The 22,493-nt window shown below is 44.4% G+C and overlaps 1 protein-coding gene across 4 annotated transcripts in view; it reads right to left on the bottom strand.

Moving 5' to 3' along the window:
• Positions 1–22,493, bottom strand: part of LOC109433252 (striatin-3) — a 106,196-nt gene that overhangs the window by 3,699 nt on the left and 80,004 nt on the right. For 3 of the 4 annotated variants that reach the window (XM_029859110.2, XM_062851481.1, XM_062851480.1), the window contains exons 3-6: positions 14,889–15,090; positions 14,601–14,828; positions 14,271–14,483; positions 14,067–14,180 (exon numbers count right to left, since the gene is read on the bottom strand). In XM_029859110.2, coding sequence (XP_029714970.2) covers positions 14,067–14,180; positions 14,271–14,483; positions 14,601–14,828; positions 14,889–15,090 — 757 coding nt within the window. The remainder of the gene's footprint in view (positions 1–14,066; positions 14,181–14,270; positions 14,484–14,600; positions 14,829–14,888; positions 15,091–22,493) is intronic. The other variant, XM_062851482.1, reaches the window with a different exon arrangement.

Raw genomic sequence — 22,493 nt, forward strand, 5'->3', positions numbered from 1 at the left:
TGGAAATACACGGAAATATTTTTTGAAATTTTTATCGAGCTTAATTTCATGCGTAGGCAACAATTTGTTAAGTGATGTTATTGAAAAATATAGCAATTTGTGCAGAAGCTTTAAAAGGTCTTTTAGGGAATGTTCTACCGCTTTCAAACAAAGTGTTAAATGCAAATTTTAGTGATTGGCATTTGATGTTAACATATTAAGGCAGGATATGTGTGAAAATAAAGTTTGTATATGCATCCATTCCCAAATGGCAGAGCTGCAAAGTTGTGCCCATACTTTCTGGGACACCCTATATTGGCCGTTTTATTGGAAATTCCACCACTAGGTGGCGCTAGTGAGCAAATAAACTTTGTATCCTATGTATCTCGGGAACCCGATAACTTAGAAAGATGGTGTCTTCGACAAAGTTGTTTGGTAGGTCAAGTACTTACGGATGATTCTCAGTTTAATTTGAAATTTCATCACTTGGCAGCGCTAGTGAGCACGTAAACATTATATATTATGTATCTCTGGACCCTGATTACTTAGAAAGATAGTGTCTTCGACAAAGATGTTTGGTATATCAAGGGCTTATAGATGAGTGATAGTTGCGCTAGTGAGCATGTGAATTTTTAATCTCTTGTAGCTCAGGATCCCGATTAAAAAGGCGCGGGACACCGTCTTCAGCCAGAGGCTGTACAGACTGAACAGAACTTAACACTAGACCATGGACACGACATACATTACATGCACCAGTGGATAGCATGGTGTAGTTAAAGCGCTTAGTAAAATATTCAATATCTGACCATCGTATGTCAGTATACTCTATCTTAAGGTTGTCAATGTCACGGGATAAGTACATCCATCCTTTATCCATCAAACAACAATGTCGAAGACATCATCTTTCTAAGTAATCAGGATCTTGAGATATATCAGGCCAAACATTTCAATAGGTCCTATCTGCATTTTAGAGGCTCTCTTTGTTCACTTTCTCTTTCAATTATTGCAATGTAATGGTACACTTTTCAACTATTTTTTCAGTAAAAATCAAAAGACGATTGTTCAATGCAAGGAGATAATCATAATACAAATAAACAGCTGAGATATTAACGAAAGAGAGGGAAACTAAAGAGAGACTCTCTTCTGCAGATAGGACCTTTAGACATGTTTGGGCTGATATGAGGTATAAAATGGGTATGCTCACTAGTGCCACCTGGATGTGAAATTGCACGTCATATTTGTCTTCATCAGTTAGTGTTTGATCTACTAAACAACTTTTCAGAAGACACCATCTTTCTAAGTAATCAGGGTCTTGAGACACATGAGTTATAAAATTTGAATACCCACTAGCGCCACCTAGATGTGGAGTTTCAAATCATACGGCTCTCCATCAGTTAGTGTTCGATCTACTAAACAACTTAGCTGAAGACATTATCTTTCTAAGTAATCAGGATCTCGAGATATATAAGTTACAATATTTGAGTACTCACTAGCGCCACCTGGATGTGGAATTCCACATCATACTTGTCTTCATCAGTTAGTGTTTGATCTACTAAACAACTTTGCAGAAGACATCATCTTTCTAAGTAATCAGGGTCCTGAGATGTATGAGTTATAAAATTTCAATGCCCACTAGCGCCACCTAGACTACCGTGAATCGCATATCAGTCCCATCTTTGCTGGATTTCCTATGCAAATGGGACAAATATGCGATTCACGGCAGTAGATGTGGAGTTTCAAACCATACGGCTCTGCATCAGTTAGTGTTTAACCAACCAAACAACTTTGCCGAAGACATCATCTTCCTAAGTACTCAGGATCCTGAGTTATATGGGATATAAAAATTACATGCTCACTAGCGCCGCCTATCGGTTGAAATCTGAACTACTCAGGTCACCTCGCGTAGGCTCTTGATATCACAAGTAACTTTACCGAAGACACCATATTTCTAGATCATTTAGATTTTGAAATACACTAATTCACATTCAACTGTCTATCTTATCATATATAGTACGTTCTTCATAATGCGATTTTCAATTTTCCGCATTATAAGGAGTTATACTGTTTTCAAAAAAGGTCTTATAATATTGCAAATAAGTTTCCTGTAGAATACATTCGGGTTTGACATCGATAGAAAAAATGGTTTCAAAGTAATAGTCGATAATTCTCATGTGTTGTACAAAGTACAACAGCGCAATTAACGGAAGGTTAACCACATGAGAAAAGATACCAATGGCGACAAACACAGCGAAGAAAAAAGGCTTGCGATTGGGAAACACGATACGTGGAACTGCAGATCGCTTAGCTTTATCGGGAGCACTCGCACATCCGCACCCGCCGATATACTGAAGGAACGCCATTTCGGAATCCTTCAAGCAAGCTCTTGTTCTCAGCATCTTATGGAATACTTAGGTAGTATATAGTTCATGGATAACTTAACATAGAATTGCACCTAACCCATCTCTGCAAGAGCAGAATTTGTCATGAGTTGATTAATTGGCATGTGTCCGATGAGGAGTCTCCAGTTGATCTTCTTTGCAATTTTTAAAAGACAACTACACCGTCTTCGGCCAGAGGCCGCACAGACTGAACATTACTGACACTAGACAACGGACAATACACATAGGGTAGAAGCTTCAGTTTTGGCCATAGTGCGGTATTGAGCCTGTTGCGATATAAATCGGCGTAAATTTATTTTTTACTAGTAGATCCTAATACAATATGATGATTACAGCTTTAAAAACCACACATTTTGATTAAAAACTGGAAGAAAAAAATATATTTCCTTAAAAAATCTGCTCCCATATATCTATTTTGGCCAGGGTGATTCTAATTTGGCCACTCCCATAAGAAATACACGTGATTGGCCAAAATAGAAACCAAACTTAAGAATATGGCCAAAACTGCGGCAGAGCTTCTATTTTGGCCAGTGCCACTTTTAATACAAAAATCAAGTATTGGCATGATTTCTGCATTTTTCCTTTAAAATATAGATTGAAACCTTTCTTTTGACGCATTGGTTGTTTTCATAGGATTATTGATTATTTTTATAAAAATGATGTCCCTTAGACTGGCCAAAACCGGTGCCCGCACCCTAACACCCAGTGGCCCAGTCAGAATTCACACTCCGAGACACCTAAACGACTGACACCGCTAACCACTCGGCCACGAAGCCCACAACCGAATTAGTATTCCTTCGCAATCCATGCGTATTCAGGCGTCCCTGCTCAACAAACTAGGGAACCTGCACTAATTGGTTGCGACCACATTTTATGGATAACTCGCTTCCATTGCTAATCCAAGCGAGTTGCATTGTAGTATACCATAACTATTGCTTTGAAAGAAGCTTGTCCTCTGCGGTCAGTGCGGACCGCAAGAGGTATTCCTGAATGGAACTCGGATCTGTTCAAGTTCAAAATATCTTCGGATAAACCAGTCTTTTCTATAGCTACGAATCTCTAGTTTCTGTCCCGAGGATTGTAGCTACAGCATCGATTTAGAGGCACTAAAAAGCTCTGCTTACTTTAAATCTCCAGGAGCAAACGAGGTTTTGTCTAATTTTTCTCCAGAGGGATTTGAGTATTTCAAACATACGATGCTTGCTCGCCGCGTGACGTGAAAATTGTTGTCGGCGACATGAACGCGCAGGTAAAAAGGGAGGAAATGTACAGACCGGTAATCGGGCAAAACAGCCTGCACGCCGTATCGAATGATAACGGCCAGCGATGCGTAAACTTTGCAGCCTCCCGTGGTATGGTAGTCCGAAGCACCTTCTTCCCCCGCAAAGCCACCTGGAGATCACCCGACCATCAAACAGAAAACCAAATCGACCACGTTCTAATCGACGGTCAATTCTTCTCGGATATAACCAATTTCCGCACATACCGCAATGCGAATCATTGGTTATATCCGGATTACTACTTAGTCGCTGTATGCATGCGCTCAAAGCTTTCGACAGTTATAACCACGCGTCGAAGTCGAACGCCGCGGCTCAACATCGAGCAGCTGCGTAACGTAGAAGTAGCTCAAGACTACGCGCAGCAGTTAGCAGTGGCCCTACCAACGGAAGAGCAGCTTGGCGCAGCTACACTTGAAGATGGCTGGAGCGACATCCGATCCGCCATAGGTAGTACCTCGGCTACAGCACTAGGCTTCGCGACTCCGAATCACAGAAACGACTGGTACGACGGCGAATGTGAACAGTTGAAAAACGAGAAGAATGCAGCATGGGCGAGAATGATGCAACACCGTACGAGAGCGAATGAGGCACGTTACAGACAGGCGCGGAACAGGCAGAAGAAGCGCCAGAAGCAAGAACGAGATCGCGAAGCAATGGAAGAGCTGTACCGCGCTTAAGGACACACGAAAGTTCTACGAGAAGCTGAACCGCTCGCGCAGAGGCTTCGTGCCACAAGCCGACATGTGCCGAGATAATTACGGGAATATTCTCACGAGCGAACGTGAGGTGGTCGAGAGGTGGCGGCAGCATTACGATGAACACCTCAATGGCGACGTTGCAAGTACCGAAGGTGGCGTGGTAACAGATTTAGGGGTATGTGCACAGGACGAAAGACTTCCGGCCCCTGGCCTCCAAGAGATTGAGGAGGAGGTTGGTCGGTTGAAAAAACAACAAAGCCGCTGGAGCAGATCAACTACCAAGCGAGCTTCTAAAATACGGTGGAGAAACACTGGTGAGAGCACTACACTGGGTCATTACCAAGATTTGGGAGGAGGATGTATTACCAGAGAAATGGATGGAAGGTATCGTGTGTCCCATCTACAAAAAGGACGACAAGTTGGATTGCGGGAACTACCGCGCGATCACACTACTGAGCGCTGCCTACAAGATACTCTCTCAAATTTTATGCCGCCGACTATCACCGATTGCAAGAGAGTTCGTGGGGCAATATCAGGCTGGATTTATGGGTGAACGCGCTACAACGGACCAGATGTTCGCCATCCGCCAGGTGTTGCAGAAATGCCGCGAATACAACGTGCCCACACATCACTTGTTCATCGATTTCAAATCGGCGTATGATACAATCGATCGAGAATAGCTATGGCAGATTATGCACGAATACGGATTCCCGGATAAACTGATACGATTGATTAAGGCGACGATGGATCGAGTGATGTGCGTAGTTCGAGTATCAGGGACACTCTCGAGTCCCTTCGAATCTCGCAGAGGGTTACGGCAAGGTGATGGTCTTTCGTGCTTGCTGTTCACAGGGTGTCGACTCAATTTTGAAAATCAAATTCCCTGACTTTCCCTGACTTTCCAGTCACTTTCACTGAAAATTCCAGGTCATGTAAATCTAAGCTTAAAGGTGTCTGCTCATGAGATGAAATTCAATTTTCTGAATTTTCCTGCTTTTTTTTTCTAAGAGTGGAAAAATAGAAAAAAAATACAACCCTTATAGAAAAATATGATACAACGTGCTTAACAACCCTTTCGGGCTATCATCTTGATCATACACGGAAAGGTACAATTATTCACTCAATCGCCAATGTATAATACATTTTTATTAGGGAAATAAACTGCACCAGATTTTTTCCAATAGATTTAGGGTAAATTTACAGTATATAAAAATGCAGTGGCATACGTGGGACCGCGCATAACTTGCGAACGGAAGGTCCGATTTTGGTCGTCTTAGTTTTGTTCTGTTAGTTTTCACCCAAGGAAGGTTTATGAGGCAAAAAAACATGGAGAAATTAAGAGTTTTTGAAATTTGAACTTTCACACATTTTGACCGGGGACTTGGCCTTGGCTAGAAACTTGAAACGTCAAAAAACGCAGTAGGCAAGACAAAGTTTGCCGGGTACAGCTAGTTTACAGTATTTCTTCAGAATTCTACCTGATACGCTGTGCTGGAAATAACTTTTGACAAGTCCACCAATTTAGATAAAAGTTTTTTAAAAAGACCAACTAACATTTTTTTTAAATAACGCCAAAATTACAACTAGGATATTCGAAATTACTCCTAGAACATTATTAGGGTGGCATCTTAATTTTGTTTTATTAGTTAAAACTACTTCAGATGTTCAGATTTTGTGGCTGCAATTTTGTCGCAAATTTCACATGTTCATAATGAAAAAAAACCTCAATAAAATCCGTCGAGCACTCTACAAAAATCCTTCAGCAAGAAATTCATCCAAAAGTTCTGCAATATTATTTCTGATACTAATGTAAAGTACAGTAAATGTATTGGGAATATCTAAATGCACTTTAAAATCTTTCCTAATTTGTCAAAAACACCTTCATGAATCGTGTAACTTTCCAACTAAATTCTCTAAGAGGTCTGCCACAATGCCGACAAACTCACTTAGAACTCCTATAGTGTTTTTTTCTCGGAAATGCACCCCATTTATGTTGTAGGAATTGCAACACGAATTCCAATTAAAAGACTTTTAGGAAATTGATAAGGCGCTGTCCATAAACTATGTAGACTTTTTTTCGGCCATATCAGAACCCCAACCCACCTTCCCCTTCGAAGACTTTTGTTTACACACAATTTTTGAAATGTGTATGAAGCCCAGACTTTGGCCAGACCCCCCGACCCCTCCTAAGGGTCTACGTAGTTTATCGATAAGGCCTAATTCTGTATTCATTACATAGTTATCACAGTTATCATCTTGAAATAGCTGAAACTTTCCAAATGCTTTTTAGGAATATAACATATAAAAGAGAATGTCTTTTTTAAATTTGTAATTTAATTGGGATGTTTGGTAAACTAGTCACTTGATTCTTTCCATATTCTCATAAAAAATCTCAATGGTTTCTTTGCTGTAGACTTAGATTTATGAAGGACTTCTTGCAGAAGGCAAGACTCAGTTTTTTTTCAGAATTTGACCCACATAGGTATTTTTATTAAACAATTAAACCTGCATAAAATCTGGTACGCATCATAGATAATATCGGATGTATTCGTGAGTTATCAACACAGATATTTTGCCGTACCAAGAAACACTTCAAAAGTTCGCCCAATTTTTAAATTTACGTAAATTTAAATAGTGGTCTGTTCGAGAACACGGTAGAAAACTATTATGAATCTTTAAAAAAAAAAACTCTAAAGAATGCAGTTTCACGATGTCACCAAATAATGTCACGAGTAATCTGAAAAAAAAAATCATTTGAATCCTGTGAGGACTATGCCAGGAGACCATTAAAGATGGCGTTTGGATACAAAATAAAACTTGTGAAAGACATGCGAAAAGTTTGGTAAGGATTTGTCAAGGAAAGTTTGCTAAATAGTTTTAGAAAATTCACTGGAAATTGTATTTGAGTTTTGTAAAAGAAGACTACTTCAAGGATCTGGGTAAAATAATTTAATTTTTTTAGGGTTAAGATATCACATATCACCATGAGTTAATAAGGTTTTAATTGCTTTTAGATGTGCTTAAAGAACACTAAGTTGAAGAGGCAGACCAAGCTCTACTGGGAGCGTAGATCTAGAATGCATCAGGCGAAATACCACGCAATCATCTCGGGAAAATTTTCCTGGGATTATTGCTCAAGTTTCAACAAAAATATCTCCAGAAAATAATGAAAATCACTAGGGTAAGTGTACCAGTTATCGCCATAGTGGTTCCCTGTTTGGCCATAGTTGAAGTTTAGAAAGTTTTCAAGCTTTGACCTATTATGTGAGTTTTAGTAGCAAGATTTGAATGTATCTTGTCATCAAAACTCTTAAAATGATGCAGAATTTTGAACTATCTCAAATAACCACTATGGACAAATAGGGAACTACTATGGCGATAACTGGTACACTTAGCCTAGTTAGTGGTCTGAACAACAAACTTCTAGGCATCGCAAGACTTTACCCACCAATAAATTCAGCAGAAACCCATCAAGATGCAGGAGTGAGGCATCTCAGAACAATATCACCAAAGAATGAACCAAAAATTCGTCCAACATTACATTGAGTATAGTGTCATGTACTTTTAATGTTTAGCTTTTTAACCGGACTTATAATTTTGTCATGAAATAAGGCTTCATGATAAAATTCAGAATAGCATTACGTTAACTGAATGCTACAAACATCAGGATGATGTTAATACATTGATTTGATCGTAAATCAGAATCATAGACGTTACAGTTTGAAGAAACAATTTAGTAAGTTTTTCAAATTCCGTAACATGTTGTATAACTCGAATACATCGTTTTATGATTATTGTGAAAAATTTTCCCTGACCATCAACAAAATTCCCTGACTTTCCCTGATTTTCCAGGTCCAAAAATAAATTCCCTGACATTCCCTGACTTTCCAGGTTTTTCCAGGTAGTCGACACCCTGTGTTCAACATTGCGTTAGAAGGTGTAATAAGGAGAGCGGGGATAAACACGAGTGGTACGATTTTTACTAAGTCCGTTCAGCTGCTTGGTTTCGCTGATGATATTGATATTATTGCTCGTAAATTTGAGACGATAAAGGAAACGTACATCCGACTAAAGAATGAAGCCAGGCGAATCGGATTAGTCATTAATGTGTCGAAGACAAAGTACATGATGGCAAAGGGCTCCAGGGAGGAATCAGCGCGCCCGTCACCCCGAATTTATATTGACGGTGATGAAATCGAGGCGGTTGAAGAATTCGTGTACTTGGGCTCACTGGTGACCGCCGACAAGGACACCAGCAGAGAAATTCAGAGGCGTATTGTGGCAGGAAATCGTGCCTACTTTGGACTCCGCAGAACTCTACGATCGAATAAAGTTCGCCGTAACACGAAGTTAACTATCTACAAAACGCTGATTAGACCGGTCGTCCTCTTTGGGCACGAAACATGGACCCTACGTCCAGAGGACAAACGCGCCCTTGGAGTTTTCGAACGGAAGGTCACGTACCATCTACGGCGGAGTGCAGATGGAAGACGGAACTTGGAGAAGGCGAATGAACCACGAGCTGCATCAGCTGCTGAGAGAACCAACCATCGTCCATACCGCGAAAATCGGGAGGCTACGGTGGGCGGGTCACGTCATCAGGATGTCGGATAGCAACCCGACTAAAATGGTTCTCGAGAGTCATCCGACCGGTACAAGAAGACGTGGAGCGCAGCGAGCTAGGTGGGTCGACCAAGTGGAGGACGACCTGCGGACCCTACGCAGAGTGCGGAACTGGAGACAAGCTGCCATGGACCGAGTGGAATGGAGACGGCTACTATGTACAGCAGAGGCCACCTCGGCCTTAACCTGATCGGTAAGGTAAGTAATTGAAGGGTACAGAAGCTCGTGATGGACTGACTTGCGATTACCGTGAGGTCGCCATTTACCGCTCATGCTCCATTCACCGCTCGTTTTATACGATTTGAATAAACATTGTATGAAACAAGCGGTGAATGGAGCATGAGCGGTGAATGTCGACCTCACGGTACTTTTGATTGGGACAATTTGACTTGGTGTTGTTTTTCGATTTTACTAAACAAGTGTTATATTTCTATGACCACCACTGAAAACCATCTGCAGAAGATCAAAAACTGCCATTAACCGAAGACTACTTTATCAAGAAGACATGGGACTCTGCTACGTTCCCATACAAGCGACATCGACGGCACCGCCGCCTGTTGAGTTAAGATGGCACATTTGTATAAAAGTGTATTGGTACTAGTATGAAAATTTACTCACACCATCATAAATAGTTCCACATTGATCCGTGAGCAGCGCTGCAAACAGTGACTCACGATTATCAGCAGTGCTGCAAGTCTTCTCGATAAAGTAGTCTTCGCATTAACTCAATTCTTCCTAACATGCAGATGAGACTGAATTGATTCACGGCAGCAAAGATTTGTTGCTAACTGTAGATTGCATTTCTCGCGTTCAGTATCATACAGGCGTATCTACAATGATCGATTTCTCTTTATCGATTTTCTCCTTGATTATTAACTCTGCCGGTAAAACATTTTCGATTGTTTTTGCTGTTTTAGAAGCTAATCCTAGTCGTCATTTACCGAAATACACCGAGAGATCATCAGAATATTGGTCGTATTTCCCAGAATGATCCGAAGAAAAAATCGATGAAGAGAAAATAATCATTTAGAGATACGCTTGTATGATACTGTTCGCGCCAACGCGAATATTTTGCCCCTAGTTTCCCTATCACACGCCACGTCGTTCATCTGCCCATTTAACCATCTCTTCCCGCTGAACGACGACATGATTGATCATGCCCGAAACCATTAACCGTCCTCGTGATCTATGTGCCAGCATTAACCATCATCATCAAAGCCCGAACCAATCAGCTTCTTATGTTCAAGGAATTTTCCTCCATCACCAAGACCGTCGCCGTCATGCATCCTTTTCCTTCCATCTCATCTCCATCGCTCGACGCCGCCACCGCACAACAGTCTACAGTCAAGATTCAACCGCCGCCAAGTGAAGTTCAGATTCGACCCCGACCACGATTAATTGAACCGAATACGAAATACAATTCTAGTAGTTAAGTTTTAGTAAACAAACAACGCGTGTTTTCTTTACCAGTGAAATCAAGGGTTATTACAGTCCACCCTCTAATCGAGCAACCGACCCCGAATACGTTCACCCCGAAAATCCCAATTCCACGACGGAACATATGGTCCAAACGAGCCGGATCGATCCTGTGCCGTGAGAAGCTGCAACCGCAGCTGTGTTGTCATCCATCAGCGGATGGGACAATGCCGTCGGATTGCCGTCGCCGATCGTAAACAGTGTTCCTAACGAGAGGTAATGCTGTCGTTCCCGCCCCAGTAGCTTGACCCGAAATCACAGACAAACCGACTTTTCCGTAACGTGCATTGGCGAAGTTTGTTTTTCCGAAATGTGAAGTGATATGAGTGTCCGATACAAAATCGAACCCGAATGAATTACGCGTGTGAAATGGTTCCCTTTCCGAAAATGAGCAATATTGAACGACTGTTCGTCCGACTTGGCCACGTTGAGGCCGAAGTGAGAAAGTTAAAGAAGAAGATCTGTCAAGAAGGTGTTCTTCAGCCGAGTTTTTCACGAGGAAAACTATTCGAAAGTGAACTCCAGTGCCACTACAAGGAGTATCGACGAGTGTGCTTCGAGCTTTTGTCCACACTTCCACCCGAGAGGCACGATGAGCTCGACAAGGATGCCTCGCATTTTGAGGACATTTATACGGATGCATGTGTACTGGTGGAAAAGTTGTTCTTTTCCTGCCCGTCTACCGGTAGCATGCATCAAAGCGACAGAACGCCATCATCCAGCTACTTTACTGCGACGACTACGTCACGCTGGCGTATCCCTCCGATCCGAAGCCGAACATCGAATTCAACAACAGAACAGCCCGTTCCGATTCTCGCTGTGAACGAGACGCCACGCACGTTATTTCCGAACAAAATCGAGGTGAGTACGATTTTCACAGACCCAATCCAGATCAAGAAGCCGCCACACGATGAAGATTCCGCCAAGAACACGACTCCTCCGACGAGCCAGAAGGATTCACATGTCGGTAACGAGCCGACCGAGTTTTTCAACAGCAAGATCGAAGACTCGAAGACGATGACGATCCCGATGCCAACCGGACTCGGTCCGGTACTGATGCCGTTTCGCCCACCTCCTGGATTCCCTCCGACGCCTAAGCGGAACCCGATGCCAACCGGAATGCCTCCGGTGTCCGAGTGCCCGACCGGTGCCTCTCCGGTACCACAGCCGCTCCAGAGTACGACCGGTTCTCAACCGGTATCCCAGCCGCCCTCATCAACGACCGGTTCCCTGCCGGTATTTCATTCGCTCCAGTCCAAGTCCGACACTCTTCCGACATGGAAGCAGTCCCGATGCGTGACCGGATCTTGTCCGGTGCCCCAGATCCCGCATGTGACCGAATACTTTCCAACGTCAAAGCTTTCAACCCCGATGACCGGATTGCGTCCGGTGCAAGAGCAGTACCCGTGTGCTGACAAATCAAATCCGAAGCGACCCGATGTAGCCGGAATTCCTCCGGTGCTGAAGCCGTTCCTGTCGACAGTCGAAACTTCACCGATGACCACGCCGGCCCTGATGTCTATCGGTGCCAACCCAGTGAAGAAGTCAACCACTACTTCTTTCGACGCCCGTTCGGCGACCAAGCCGACCATGATGTCCGCCGGTTCCCCTCCGGTGGGCAAAACGATCTCGCCGTCCGCAGGAATCAGTCCAGTGGACAACTCCGCCCCGATGGCCGTCGGTTCCCATCCGATGGTTAAGCCGACCCCGATGTCCGTTGGAACCAGTCCAGCGTGCAGTTCCGCTCAGAGGTCCGCCGGTACTAGTCCGGTGGTCATGCCGATCCCGATGTCCACTGGAACCAGTCCAGTGGGCAGCTCCGACCTGAGGTTCACCGATGCCAGTTTGGTGATCAATTACGCCCACGTGTCCGCCGGTTCCCCTCCGGTGGCCAAGATGATCTCGCCGTCCGCTGGAGCCAGTCCAGTGGGTAGTTCCGCCCCGACGGCCGTCAGTTCCAGTCCGATGGTCAAGCCAACACCGATGTCCGCTGGAGGCAGTCCAGTGGGCAATTCCGCCCAGAGGTCCACCGGTGCTAGTCCGGTGGTCGAGCTGATCCCGATGTCCACTGGAAACGATTCAGTGGGCAACTACGTCCTGAAGTCCACCGAAACCCGTTCGAAGGTCAATTACGCCAAGATCCTGACGTCAGCCGGTACTCATCCGATGGTCGATTCCGCCCCGATGCCTGTCGGTCCCTTTCGGGCAGACAAACCGACCTTGACGCCCAACGAAGTTAACCCGCCAAGCCAAAAGTCCACTGGAACGAGTCTAGTGGTGAAGCCGACCGTGATACTCACCGAAGTCAATCTGGAAGCCAAACCCTTCGACGATTCAGCCGGTCTATATCCGGTAGCCAAGCCATCCCCAAAGGACACCGGTCTCCAGCCGGTGACCCAGTCAAACCCGACGTTATCCAGCACTGTTGCAGTGTTCCCGCCGGCCTCAACAATGCAGATGAACAAGACAAATCGAATGAAGAAACGAACCCCACCGATAGCCGGAACTCGTCCGGCACGCAAGCGAGTCCAGAGCAGCACAATCCAACTAAAAGAGTTCCGCCCGGCGACACGACGTGCCCTAATGCCCACCGGAATCCGTCCGGTCATGAGAACCCATCCGAGGAAGCAGTGGATCGTGGTGGTCCTGAAGTTCGGTCAACGACCACTGGATCCGCCACCGGTCAACGGGACTGGTGTTTTCGAACAGCTCCATTCCAACTCGCGGCCGAGGAAACCACCAGATGGGCCTCCGAAGCAAATCCGACCCAGTGAAGTCTTCGTGGAGCGTGTGCCCCGAACGCGTCCACTCAACGAGCCGACCCAGAGTCTGGCCAGCATTCTCCCACCTATTCTGGCCGGGGAGTATGTTCGCGCCAACGCGAATATTTTGCCCCTAGTTTCCCTATCACACGCCACGTCGTTCATCTGCCCATTTAACCATCTCTTCCCGCTGAACGACGACATGATTGATCATGCCCGAAACCATTAACCGTCCTCGTGATCTATGTGCCAGCATTAACCATCATCATCAAAGCCCGAACCAATCAGCTTCTTATGTTCAAGGAATTTTCCTCCATCACCAAGACCGTCGCCGTCATGCATCCTTTTCCTTCCATCTCATCTCCATCGCTCGACGCCGCCACCGCACAACAGTCTACAGTCAAGATTCAACCGCCGCCAAGTGAAGTTCAGATTCGACCCCGACCACGATTAATTGAACCGAATACGAAATACAATTCTAGTAGTTAAGTTTTAGTAAACAAACAACGCGTGTTTTCTTTACCAGTGAAATCAAGGGTTATTACAGTCCACCCTCTAATCGAGCAACCGACCCCGAATACGTTCACCCCGAAAATCCCAATTCCACGACGGAACAGATACTGAACGCGAGATTTAATTCAAGTACCTAGCTGGATAAATAAATCATAACAATACGCTAAACTGCATGCGGGAAACACTTGCAAGTGCGAAGCGAATGAATTCACCCGCTATTTGACGCCAATGACGTCGTTGTCGTCGTCGGACGGAGGGGAATGCAACAAAACAGTAATACAAATAATGCAGAAATCATAGAATTCCCGCGCGTACAGAAACAAAGCAGCTACTCACCAACAAATAAATCCCCTCCGTCGGCTTTTCTGTTCTCTGACAAATTGCTGTCCTCACCTTCTGTTAGCAGATTCAACTCATTGATAACTTCATCCGCTTCGGCGTCAACATCGTCTGTGGGAGAAAGGGCGTGAAAGTACAAATTTTGGGAAAACGTTAGTAAAAACCTCTGAACTGTCCAAAGCGAACGCCATCGGTACTTACCATCGTTCAGAGTAGCTTTGGCTTTTCGCTTTGTCGTCTTCATGTCCGTTTCCTCATTCTCGCCGATCTCGTCGGACATGTCATCGTCATCGGACATCTCTGTTTCAGCTTGCGTCAGGAATTCGAAGTTCGCTATAACGGCCGCTTCCGAGTCCAGGATCATTGCTTCGGTCATTGATGAGGGTTGTGACTTTTTCGCCGGCGTCCGACGACCTGACCAGAATGAAAATACACAACACAACATCAAAGTTAGTTTTCCATTCGCTTTCAGGATCTGTTCAGTAATGTCTCTCACAAATGATACCGGAGGGCTATGTTATATGTCCTTACCTTGTGACTCGCTAGCACGCTTATTGGTTTCGCTACCACCGTTGATGTTTGGGTTCACATTTTCCTCCTGTTCGCTGTTGTTGTTCAGCCCCAGTAACGAGCGAACCCGATTCGAGCGGATGTCAATGATTGTTTCTGTGTAACCGATTTCTTGTAAATACTGGCGCAGCAGCTGCCTGCCTTGCCTCCATGTTATGTTGGACACGGAACTGTAGGGAACTTCGGGATCTGCAAAGAGTTGAATAGATGTGGTATTGGTATGCGTATTGATGTACTCCTCAAACTCACCTGGAGCCACTTCTGTGCCTATTCCGGGATCATCCGAAGGGGGTTTAATATCGTTCATAGGAGGATCTACACCGTACTTTAACCGATGGAATTTCGCTCTTTCTTGTTTTAACGCATATTCCAACATTTTAATACGCCTAATTAGGTCAGATTTCAGAGATTCCTGACCTTTTCGTTCACCTAATAGTACTGCAATTTTAGCCTGTAATGAAACAGAATGAATACAAATCGTTTAGTAATACATCGCTTGACTATTTTTATAGCAATCAGGATAGAGACGAACCAGCCTAGGGCTGAAAGTCTCTTTAATAAAGACAAATCAACCAATCAATTATAACAATCAATATTTAATCAATATTTAATAACATGATCGTTTCTAACAACACCATTTAATACAAAACACGGAACAGTAGGCTGTGCCTTATTTAGGAAAAATGGAAATGTTAAAAGTTCGTTGTTAGAAAATGATCGTTTTAGCTAATAAATGATCGTCCTGTGGAGTGGACCTGGTGTGATGGTTAAAGCCCGTACTATCACGCCGCGGATCTGGGATCGAATCCCACTCACACTGTGAGTTCTTCCTTCGGAAGGGAAGTAAAGCGTGGGTCCCGATATAGTCTAGGGCTGAAAATCTCGTTAATACAAATAAAAAAAAATTGAAGTCCGTATGTCACAGCTAAGTGATCTGCAAACCTGAGCGTCTGTTCTCCAGGAGGAGCGGCTCACAACAGCGTCTGATCCCCATGTTAGGGCGGCTGATTAACGTCCGAGTCCCACGCGAGCTGGAAACAGCTCTCATCGTGATGGATGGGTGATATGCAGAGGCGCGTGATCGGTCGGTGGCCGATCGACGAAACAATGTACAGGATGAGGACCAAAGGCCGATTCTTCAACTTCAGCATAATAAAGGTGCACAGTCCTCACTTCTGAAGCACTGATGATGACAAGGACGCATTTTACGCGCAGCTCGAACGCGAGTACGACTGCTGCCCAACCCACGACGTCAAGATCAACATAAGAGATCTAAACGCTCAGAAGGAGGAATTCAGATTGACAATTGGAAAGTTCAGCGCCCACCAGCAGATGAACGAAAACGACATACGACTCATTGATTTCGCCGCCTCCAAAAATATGGCCATACGTAGCACCTTTTTCCAATACACCTGTAGATCACCACAGCAGACAGAATCGCAAATCGATCACGTTATGATTAACGGACGGCATTATCGACGTCAGGACTTATCGTGACGTCAACATCGACTCCGACCGTGATGGTCAAACGGCGCCCCTACTATATATCTGCATCAACAATGTACGGTACCGGCGACCGCCAAGGTACAACCTAGAGCGACTAAAACAACCGGATACGCGCAGAGGCCGCGTTGCCAGACAAGGGCGAGCTCATGAGGCTCATCTAGAGGACTGCTGGAGTACAGTGAAAGCAACCATCATCGACGCAATCGAGAGCACTATCGGATTCGTTGAACGGAATCGACGGATGGAATGGTTCTGGAGAAGAACGCAGCGCGGAAACAACAAACCCGCCTTTTTCGAGAAAAAAGCGCTGCCTGGAAGAAGCGGAGTGCGAAGAAATGGAAATGCTGTGCCGTTCCCAAGAAACACGGAAGTTCTACCAGAAGCTCAACGCATCCCGCAGCGGCTTCGTGCCGCGAGTCGAAATATGCAGGGATAAGGAAGAAGGCCTCTTGACGGACGGACGTGATGTTCGATCAGCACCTGAATGGCGTGGAGAACGTAGGAACGGGAGACCACGGCAACGGAGTTAACGACAACGCTCCCTGTGATCGCATATCAGTCCCATATTTGCTGGGTTTCCTATTCATATGGAACAGTTATGCGATCATAGGCGGAGCGGAGGACGGAAATGAACCAACTCCCACGCTGAGGGAAGTTAAGGATGCCATTCACCAGCTCAAGCCCAACAAAGCAGCTGGTAAGGATGGTATCGCAGCTGAACTCATCAAGATGGGCCCAGAAAAGTTGGCCACCTGTCTGCATCGGCTGATAGTCAGGATTTGGGAAACCGAACAGCAACCGAAGGAGTGGAAGGAAGTGGTGGTCTGTCCCGTTTACAAGAAAGGCGACCATTTGGAATGTGAGAACTTCACTGCCCCCATTGGCACAACAATCCCATATGAATAGGAAACCCAGCAAACATGGGACTGTTATGCGAATAGGGGCAGTTCAGGGCGATCACTATTTTGAATGCTACCTACAAAGTGCTATCCCAGATCATCTTCCGTCGTCATTCACCTAAAACGAATGAGTTCGTGGGAAGTTATCAAGCCGACTTCATCTACGGCCGGTCGACAACAGACCAGATCTTCACCGTACGGCAAATCCTCCAGAAATTCCGTTAATACCAGGTCCCAACGCATCACCTGTTCATCGAGTTCACAGCGGCATACGACATAGCTGTCGAGAATCATTGACGAAAACGGCTTTCCTGGGAAGCTGACTAGACTGATTAAAGCAACGGTGGACGGTGTGCAAAACTGCGTAAGGGTTTCGGGTGAACTACTCAGGTCGGGGACTGCGACAAGGTGAAGGACTCTCATGCCTACTCTCCAACATCGCTCTGGAAGGTGTGATGCGACGAGCCAACAGACGGGGAACGTTTTTCACAAAATCCGGTCAATTTGTGTGCTTTGCGGACGACATGGACATTATCGCCAGAACATTTGGAATGGTGGCAGAGCTGTACACCCGCCTGAAATGCGTAGCAGCAAAGGTCGGACTGATGCTGAATGCCTCAAAAACAAAGTACATGCTGGTAGGCGGAACTGAACACGACCGTATCCGTCTGGGTAGTAATGTTTAGTAATTCGTTTATCTAGGATCCATATGACGGCTGACAACAATGTGAATCGGGAAATTTAAAGGGGCATCATCAGCGTAAGTCGGCCTATTACGGGCTCCAGAAGAAGCTGCGGTCTAAAAAGATTCACCACGCACCAAATACACCATGTACAAAACGCTAATAAGACCGTTGATCCTCGACGGACACAAGCATTGACCATGCTCGAGGAAGACCTGCAAGCACTCGGAGTTTTCGAGCGACGGTGTGCTAAGGACATTCTCCGGCGGTGTGCAGGAGAACGGTGTGTAGCGGAGAAGCATGAACCACGAGCTCGCTGCACTTTACGACAAATTCAGCATTCAGAAGGGCAGGGCATGTTTCAAGAATGCCGGATGACAACCCTGCAAATCTGGTGTTCGCTACTGATCCGGTTGGCACAAGAAGGTGTGGAGCGCAGAGAGCACAATGGGCGGACCAGGTGGAGCGTGAACTGGCGAGAATTGGGCGCGACCGAGGATGGAGAACGGCAGCCACGAACCGTGTATTATGGAGAAATATTGTTGATTCAGTTTTCTCTTGAATTTGGTGTAATGCTAAATAAATTAGATGAATGACATACAAACAGTTACAAATCTCTCCCGACTTCGTTCGGGAGTCCCTTTGAAGAGATCTCTCGAAATTCTCTTTATGCTTCTTCCTTGAATTCTTTCCCGGACTCCTTCTTGGATTTCCACAGTAATACCTACTTGAAATTCTTTCGCAGTTTCTGACAGAATTCTTCCCGCGAGTTCTTCCTTGAATATACCAAAGGTTTTTCCTCTACAAGTTTCTCAGTTTTTTTTTGCTTGATTCAGTTCTCCAAGTTTCCATCCAAAGGTTTTTAATGTACAGTGACCCCACAATTTATGAATCGGCAAAAATGACCACAGTTTATGGATCACTCATTTGAATAACATGGTGATTCATAAATAGTGTACAAAATTAAGGTGATTCATCAGTGAGGGGTCACTGTATGTACTCCTATAAATAGTACCTTCCGAGATTTTATCAGGAGACATTCCCAGACAAACTCCTTGAAAAATCCGTAAAATAACTCTGGGTACAACTTTCAAAGAAATCCCAAAAGGAGAATCTAGAATCTCGAGGAAACTCCTGGTAGGAATTCCGGGAGAAGTTCTGAGAATAATAGACAAGTAAAAAAATGAGAGAACTTCCGGGAGAAACTCCGAGCAATTTCGGGTGAAACTTCCAATAAATCTCGCGAGAACCTTTAAGAAATATTCCAAGTGAAGCTTCTGTAGAAATCACCGGAAGGAATCAAGGAAACTCTTCAAGAGGAATTCTGAAGGAAACTCCAGATGAATTTCCGTGACATTATCTGTGATATAAGAGATATTTTTGTGAAGATATCGGGATAAACCCTGGTAGAAATCCCATTAAAGTGTCTTTGGCAGCATCCATTTATTATGTAACGCCAAAATCGACATTTTGCACATTTTTGTATGGGCCGTATTGCAAAAAATGTTGTATGCAACTCGTTGCAAAACTTGATTTTTACAGCACTCGTCATAATAACCCAACTCGGCAAGCCTCGTTGGATAAATGTACGGCTCGTGCTGTAAAAATCTTCATTTTACACCTCGTTGCATAAATAACTATTTTATGTAGCGCTGAAGCTACCTGTAGCATGGAGCCAGTTTCAAAATTTTGATGTTGGAAAAAAATAAGAAGATTTTTCACTAGATGTTACGTTAAACGAGAAATAGGCCCTTTGTACAACTGCAGTACGTCAGCATCAGAAGCGACGAGTTTGTTTTGGTAAACAAGGAAGAGAAAAGATTGGTTTACCTCGTGCGACAGATTTGTAGTAGATCCCCAATTTCCTAAAAAATAGTTAAATACGTAAAGCATAAATCATTAACAGAGTACCCAACTAACATTTTCAGCGCTATAAGCTTCAGTCATTTGCTTTCTGTTGTGTAACCATCGAGTAAAAGCAGTCAACGCTGAATAAAAGGAAAGCTAGTCAAACATAAATCATAAGCTAATACACGACTGCAAAACAAGCACCATACAGCTACCAAACTCGGTTTTCAGAAATCCATTGCTTGTCACTTGGGCTGCCTTTACTCCACCCTATTCCAACTCCGGGAGATTTCCCGGAAGATGTGAAAACTTGAACACATCGAATAGGAGTCCCCACTAACAAAACAGCTGCTACTATACAGTACAATTCATTATACTGACAAATCCCCAAACCAGCAGCGCTTTAAAGGCCGTTATACGATTTCATTACGGCTAGAAGCTGTAATAAAGAAACTGTTGGTTTACCAACACGGCTTGTCGGATATAAACATTATTGTCAAAACAAACTTTAAGCGGGATATATAGCTACTACACAAATTCTTTACAGCTATCCATGTATGTGCTGTGAAATTATTTGGATTGCTTTTATTGCACTTTAATTCAATGCCGGAAGATTTGCCGGAAGATGTGCAAATCGAGTAAGAGTCCCAGCCACTACAACAGCTGCTTTTATACAGTACGTTTTGTAATGTTGCCAAAACACAAAACAGCAGCGCTTCTTAGCCGTTTAAAGAACACTCTTTCAGCTAGAAGCTGTGAAGAAGAATCTGTTGGCGCAACCACACAGCTTGTTCAATGTAAACATTATATTGCGTTTGACGTTTCACAAGCTTTTACAGCAAGATGAAGTTGGGTAAGGTTTCTTGTGGCACAATTATGAAGCCTTGTCTGGAGTAAAACAAAACGGGCTATTTTCTATGTTATTTATATATAGCAGTGTGGCAGCGAAGACATCATCGGGACCAGTGGATACGGAGATCGGGAGTTCGATTCCAAGTAGCGGAAAGTACTTTAATTATTCAATTTTAAAAGTGATAATTCCAGTTCTACATGTATTGCGTCACGGTATCCATAACCTAATTATATTTAATCGTTTAATTTGGGGATGCCGTAAAACTATTATTTAACAACTGCAAGAAGGCTGAAAAAGCGCCTTCTCAAGATGTTATTCAGTTAGTGGTTATGTACATAGGAGCCGTGAAAAGAGCTTTGACTAGGTGGCATAGAAGCTGATCGCACAGCATGTACAAGCTGATTAAGTTCGCCAGATTCATTGGTATAGGGCTTGCATAGAAGCTTCCATCCATATGTACAACACAGTAACTCAGCATCAAGCCGTATTAAGGACGCTTTGTTGACGTTTACATTCACAATAAATGTTAGTTGGGTACACAGTGTTAGATTATAGGCATTAGCTTTGAGATGTTGCACTCTAGCAGTGGTACTTGTGAGTTAACGGTATTTTTCAATGATTTTTAAACACCATGAATTGATTGTTTATGTTTCCTAGGCAATAATGATTAATGTATTTCAAAACTGTATGCCGAACAATGACAATGTCCAATCTTCTGTAAACTAGTAAGATAGTACGATTTTCACTTAATCGGTAAATTTCAATCAGTTTTAAATAATTCCAGCTACAATTGAGAGACAATGCACATAACCTCATTCGGCGTCGCTTCCCTAGAGCATAAACAGATTATCCCTCGAAGAAGAAAACTAACTGTAAGTTTCATCATTTCCATTTAATGTATTGCTAAATAAAATATCATTTTAGTTTGAGTCACGCAAAAACGGACTTCAAAAAGGTTTTCTACAAGCTCAAAAGTTACGAGGATGAGCGCTCAGGGAAACCACTGTTGCCGTGGATGCACTCGACCGGATGAGGCAGAGGACATGGTAGCTTGTGACAGCTGTAGTCAATGGTGGCATTACAGCTGCGCAGGAGTAGGAGCATCAGTATGCAATCGATCTTGGCGCTGCGGCAGCTGCAATAAACCTTCTTCATACGGTTCTATTCGAGGATCGATTCCATCGTCCAGGTCGGGCCAATCGGCTGGGATAAGCGCACGCCTCCGGCTGATGCAGCTGGAAGAAGCAAAAGCGTTAGAAGATCGATTGCGTCGTGAGCAAGCAGAAAAGGAAAGAGAGTATTTGATCGTAAAACACCAATTGGAGGCCGAACTGGAAGCGGAAGAAAGGGTCGAGAGTAGTCGTGCTAGCGGGCGAAGCGCAGGATCTCATCGTAGCCGACATGAGAATACCCGTGCATGGGTCGCGCAGCAAAATAATATACAGACACTAAATGCTCCAGATCTGAAAATCGTTGCCAGGCCGACGCTTCAGCCACAGTCAAATACCCCAGCAGCTTCAACCAGTGAACCAATGAATCAAGTATGGAATTGTGGTCGAAACATCGTTTCCCAACGAACATTTTCCCCAGCAGCACATATTCAAGATGACTACGTGCGAAACACACTTGCGGAAAACGTACAGCAACTTCCTATGCAGACAGGACCGTCCAGCTCCGCGAAGTCTAATGAGGCTGTAAACCAAGTGCGAACATGTGACTTCTTCCCAGAACCTATTGCTGCAGGATTAAGCCGGGTGCCATTCCCGTCGTTGAGGAATTCGAACTCCGAGCCACAGCAGCCGTTCAAGTCTTCCACACCGGTGGCTCCACCGCAATCCCGACTTGACCAACAAACACCGTTTGCGACACAGTGGCCTGGAGCCGCAGGAACTGTTCTGATTACTCCCCAGCAAATCGCCGCTAGACAAGTTGTTTCTCGAGAGCTCCCTAAATTCTCCGGTGATCCTCTGGAGTGGCCTATGTTTTTGAAAGCATTCGAATCAACGACAGAGATGTGCGGAATCCAACCAGACGAGAATCTAGCGAGATTGCAGAAAAGCCTCGT

The sequence above is a fragment of the Aedes albopictus genome, chromosome 2 (genome assembly GCF_035046485.1).
Source record: "Aedes albopictus strain Foshan chromosome 2, AalbF5, whole genome shotgun sequence".
Taxonomy (NCBI): domain Eukaryota; kingdom Metazoa; phylum Arthropoda; class Insecta; order Diptera; family Culicidae; genus Aedes; species Aedes albopictus.